This window comes from Argentina silus (assembly GCF_951799395.1).
Source record: "Argentina silus genome assembly, chromosome: 4".
Taxonomy (NCBI): Eukaryota; Metazoa; Chordata; class Actinopteri; order Argentiniformes; family Argentinidae; genus Argentina; species Argentina silus.
The window spans coordinates 10,515,847-10,520,846 of NC_139658.1; the positions used below are offsets into that span (position 1 = coordinate 10,515,847).

General features: G+C 44.1%; 1 protein-coding gene across 4 annotated transcripts in view; it reads left to right on the forward strand.

Annotated features, from left to right (window-relative positions):
• The window catches only part of plekha6 (pleckstrin homology domain containing, family A member 6), a 92,215-nt gene that overhangs the window by 36,742 nt on the left and 50,473 nt on the right, over positions 1–5,000 (forward strand). For all 4 annotated transcript variants that reach the window (XM_083667746.1, XM_083667749.1, XM_083667745.1 and 1 more), the window contains exons 3-5: positions 3,194–3,326; positions 3,520–3,624; positions 4,022–4,094. In XM_083667746.1, the coding sequence (XP_083523872.1) occupies positions 3,210–3,326; positions 3,520–3,624; positions 4,022–4,094 (295 nt within the window). In that variant the 5' untranslated portion in view covers positions 3,194–3,209. The remainder of the gene's footprint in view (positions 1–3,193; positions 3,327–3,519; positions 3,625–4,021; positions 4,095–5,000) is intronic.

Genomic DNA, 5,000 nt, shown 5'->3' on the forward strand with positions numbered 1-5,000 from the left:
CCAACTGTTGGAGACTGAGCGTGTCAGGCTGCAAAGTAGTCTGAATCCAAGGCATGGCAGGCTGTAGAAAAAATGAGGTCAGGATGTGTGAGATAATCTGACTTGTTTCTGGCAAAGATTTCTCAAATGGTGCACAATTTCATGATTTCTTTAAACTGTTTTAACTGTGATGAGAGGTTAGAGAGGTACTCACTATAGCAGGGAGCACCTGGGGTAGGCTTGGTGCAGGGGGGGGGGTGAATGTTCCCACGTATCTCATGTCATCCACTCTAAATGTCCCAGGGGGCAGCACTGGGGCAGCGGGCATGTTGGGTGTACCGGCATTGTGAGAGGGGGCCGCCTGCTCTGGCAAGCAAGATCGAGAAGAGGAAGGCTGTAGAAAAAGAAGTCAGGATATGTTTTGGAGAACTTTTACCATGTTAAATTCACTCATCCCAAATGCAGATAATTTGACTTGTTTCTGGCAATCATTTCTCAAATGGTGCACATTTTAACATTAACAATTAATTTAAAGTGTTTTTTAACTGTGATGAGAGATTGGTAGATAGAGAGGTACTCACTGGAGCGGTGAACTGAGCCTGGGGGGTCCACCATACTCTCCTCTCTGCAGCAGGGAGCACCTGGGGTGGGCATGGTGCAGTGGGGGGGTTCCCCACCATGGTGGGAGGCTGAGTCTGGTTGAATGTCTCCACGTTGCTGAGGTCCTCCAATCTGATTGGCCCAGGGAGCAGCACTGGGGCAGCGGGCATGTTGGGTGCACCAGCATAGCGAGGGGAGGCCGCCTGCTCTGGCAAGCAAGATCGAGAAGAGGGAGGCTGTAGAAAATGAACAAATGATAGAATAAACAAATAAGTAAGATGTACAGTGACTTCATAGTATAGTATAGACCATATAGTCTAAAGATCTTGCTAGGAGATAAAAGAGAGAGGCACTTACTGTGGACGTGGTGGGCTGTGCATCAGGTGTCCGCCTGTCTTCCTCTTCTGAATCAGAGGATGATGGAGGAGGAGGAGGAGGCTGGAGAAAAAGTGGTCAGGATAAGTTTTGGAGAAGTCTTACTAGGGTAAATCTTATCAACCCACTTGCAGATTAACCATCTTCTTTCTATTTCACTATTAGTTAACAGTATTGAGAGTCTGGTAGAGAGATAGGTACTCACTGGAGCAGTGAACCAAGGCTGGGGTAACAGCATAGCTTCCTCCCCTACAGCACAGTGCACATGGAAATGGCTCAGTGCATCCCCTCCACGGAGCTTGACCGGCGCTTCCTCTGGCGAGGAAGGTCGAGAAGAGGAAGACTGTAGAAGATGAACATATTATAACAAATATTAATGACAATAAATGAAAAGAAAATGAACATGTCGTGAAATAAGCCAATAGGTAGGATATTGTAATATTCAGTCTAAAGATTCTGCTGTGAGAGAGGTACTTACAGACCACAGGTCTGAGTCCCTTGAATCATCCGATGCCACAGAGAGTGGGCTTGGTGGAGGCGAGACCTCCTCTTCTTCCTCCTCTACAACCACTGGTGGAGGTAAGACCTCCTCTTCTTCCTCCTGTACCACCAGTGGTGGAGGTAAGACCTCCTCTTCTTCCTCCTGTACCACCAGTGGTGGAGGTAAGACCTCCTCTTCTTCCTCCTCTACCACCAGTGGTGGAGGTAAGACCTCCTCTTCTTCTTCCTCTACCACCAGTGGTGGAGGTAAGACCTCTTCTTCCTCCTGTACCACCAGTGGTGGAGGTAAGACCTCCTCTTCTTCCTCCTGTACCACCAGTGGTGGAGGTAAGACCTCCTCTTCTTCCTCCTGTACCACCAGTGGTGGAGGTAAGACCTCTTCTTCCTCCTGTACCACCAGTGGTGGAGGTAAGACCTCCTCTTCTTCCTCCTCTACCACCAGTGGTGGAGGTAAGACCTCTTCTTCCACCTGTACCACCAGTGGTCTAGGGGGCTGCACTATCTGCAGGTTGAAATTGCCCACATATCTCAGGGTCTGCCCTTGAAGGTTCACTGGGATCGCGATCAGAGGGCCTAACAAGAAGTGTGGAATGGGAGGCTGTGGCTGACCTGAAAGACACATACAGTATACATGGTTGTAGAACTTAACAAGCAGTTCTATAAGCACTTAAACTCATTTTGAACATGGACTATTGAGAAGTAATTGAAAATAAGCCTTGGCAATTGCCTTACTGTAGAAACAAATGCTATAAAGTTTGAAACTCACCATTGTTGATGGAATTTGATGGTGCTCTAAGTTGTCTATTGTTGCCTTGTGGCAGTCTTGGGTCAGAGGGGTCAATTCGCTGGAAATTGAAGCTCATTTTGGGAAAAAAACAGAAATCTTTGGAAGCAGAAATGAATTGTGTGTCTAGTTTTGGGGTTGTTACCACCACAACTGAATTCTAAATGAACATTGGCGCCTATTAACCAAACATTCTAGATTCAAACAATCTAGTATTGTGATGTCACAAGCATTCTAGTATTGTGATGTTTCGTCATTCAGAATCATGAAGGATAAACAGGACATTATATAATTATGTAAAATCAGTTATGTACGTCCAATATGATCATCTGTTAGATTATAGAGTTTATGACAGGGAGTTTTTTTTATTTTTTTTATTTTTTTTGTTTTGTTTATTTGTTTATGCACATAATGACAAGTTATTGTTTGCTTCATGTTTATGTTTGTTCTGCTTTTTACTCAATTAAAGGAACCTTGTCTAATTTAAATATTGTTTGTTTGTAATTTCTTGCTGTCTGACCTTGCTAAATGTTTCTTAGGGTCTCCTCACATTGTTGCACGTACAAATCCCATCCCAGTTATGTCTTCTGGTCTTTTTAGAAACATTGAAATTAAAGGGATATTTTACCCAAAAATCATTGTTTGTATAATTCTCTTCAGTCCACTGTTGATATGGTCTCAAAATATCAATATTTTGCACATCCAAGCGTCATACAGTAGATAATAGTAGTAACAATCCTAATAGTATGACTGTTTACTTCCTGGAAAACACTCATGACTCAACCACTCACCCTTTCTCTATATCTTTCTTTCTATCTCTCTCTCTCTCTCTCTCTCTCTCTCTCTCTCTCTCTCTCTCTCTCTCTTCTCCCCCCCCCCCCCCCCCCTCTCTCTCTCTCTCTCTCTCTCTCTCTCTCTCTCTCTCTTTCTCTCTCCCCCTCTCTCTCTCTGTAGGAGTTCTGATTTGGATATGAATGGGAAGGCGGGAGGGAGAGGACCTGTGAGTGCGGTCAACGACGTCAACTCAAACTCAAACAGCGCAAACATGGTGTCCGACCTGTCCCCAGAGTCCCAGCCCTACACACGGGTCAGTATCACACACACACACGCACGCACGCACGCACGCACGCACGCACGCACGCACGCACGCACGCACGCACGCACGCACGCACGCACACACACACACACACACACACACACACACACACACACACCTCACTTCATGATAAATGTAGTGATCCTCTCCTGCCTCCCATCTTCCCTCCTTCCTCCCTCTCCAGGCCTCTCGCACACCAAAGAAAGCTGCCACGTTCGGGAAGCGTTCTAACTCCATGCGCAGGAACCCCAAAGCTGAGGTCGCTAAGCAGGGTTGGCTATACAAGCAGGTAATTCAGCTTCATATACTATACTCTATACTATACTATACCACCACAATGAAATGTAGTAAGATTATAACCACATAGTTAACAATAGTCGGAGACACAATATGGACCCGTAGCTGTGCTTCGTGCCTGACAAGTGAAATCAATGTTTGATATTCAAACCCAGGTCTGACTCCCACCTTCTCACACGACAACCCAATACTGTACAGTAGTTCTGTCACCAAACTCATATCCTCTCACGCTGTTTTGGTCCAGTATTTCTCCTCCTCAAATGTGTTTGGGTTCAATATCTCACCTCATCTCACGTTGTTTGGCTGTAGTCTAAACTGTTGTGTCTGCTCACTGGGGTCTCATTCATCTCATAGAGTCGTTGTTGTTATTATCTCTGTCTCCCCTGTAGGCCAGCAGTGGGGTCAAACAGTGGAACAAGAGGTGGTTCGTCCTGACAGACCGATGTCTCTTCTACTACAAAGGTAGATTTACACTGATATCAATACTACTGTATATTCATTTTGTGTATTTCTATAAAATGGACCCACTACCACATCCATGGAGGGACAACATTCGTTTTATTTTCCAATAAGTTATAATCTTTGTTATCTACTTTCCTTGGAAAGGTTTTCCCTTCTTTTTGAAAAATGTGATGATGAAATAGAGATACTGTTTAGTACTTTATTAAGTACTTTATTAATCCCCAAGGGGAAATTCATTTTCAATTCCAGGTATACAACGAACTACATGTACAAACAGACAGTAAACAGACAATCAACATTCACACGCAATACACATAAGCCAAAAGCCACTAAATTCAAAACCACAAAATAGCGCAGTGCCATAAAAAACATGATGAGATAGGAATCGGATGAGATTGGAATGCTTCAAAAGTTGTAATTGTGTGTGGCATTGTGGTGTTGGATTCAGTGCCAGTGGGATAGAAACCATAGCTAAAACCATCAGTACCTTACTGATCCTGTTCTTCAACCATGGACTGGCTCGGTATCAAAAGTTGTTGTTTTGATACTTGTGCAACTTTCTCTAGCCTCCTGATCATTACTATGCAGAAAGGCATATGTGTTGAATCATAGAGCCAGAACACAGTTCTATCCTCTATGTGTTTAATTAACATCAAGTCACTAAATCTTAACTGACATGACAGCACAATTGCGAAATGTTCAATGACAGGAAAATGATTGCAAAAATCATTGGCTCAGTAGTGGGTAACGTAACACGTTATCTGTAACACGAGAGTATCTCAACTATGGTGTTATCTGCTTTAAGATGCTGTTGGATACAACACACTGCACCTGCTCTGTGACTCTCTTCTAGGTCTGCTTCAAACGTGTCAAACTTCAACCTTCGATCCCGCTTTGAGTTTATGT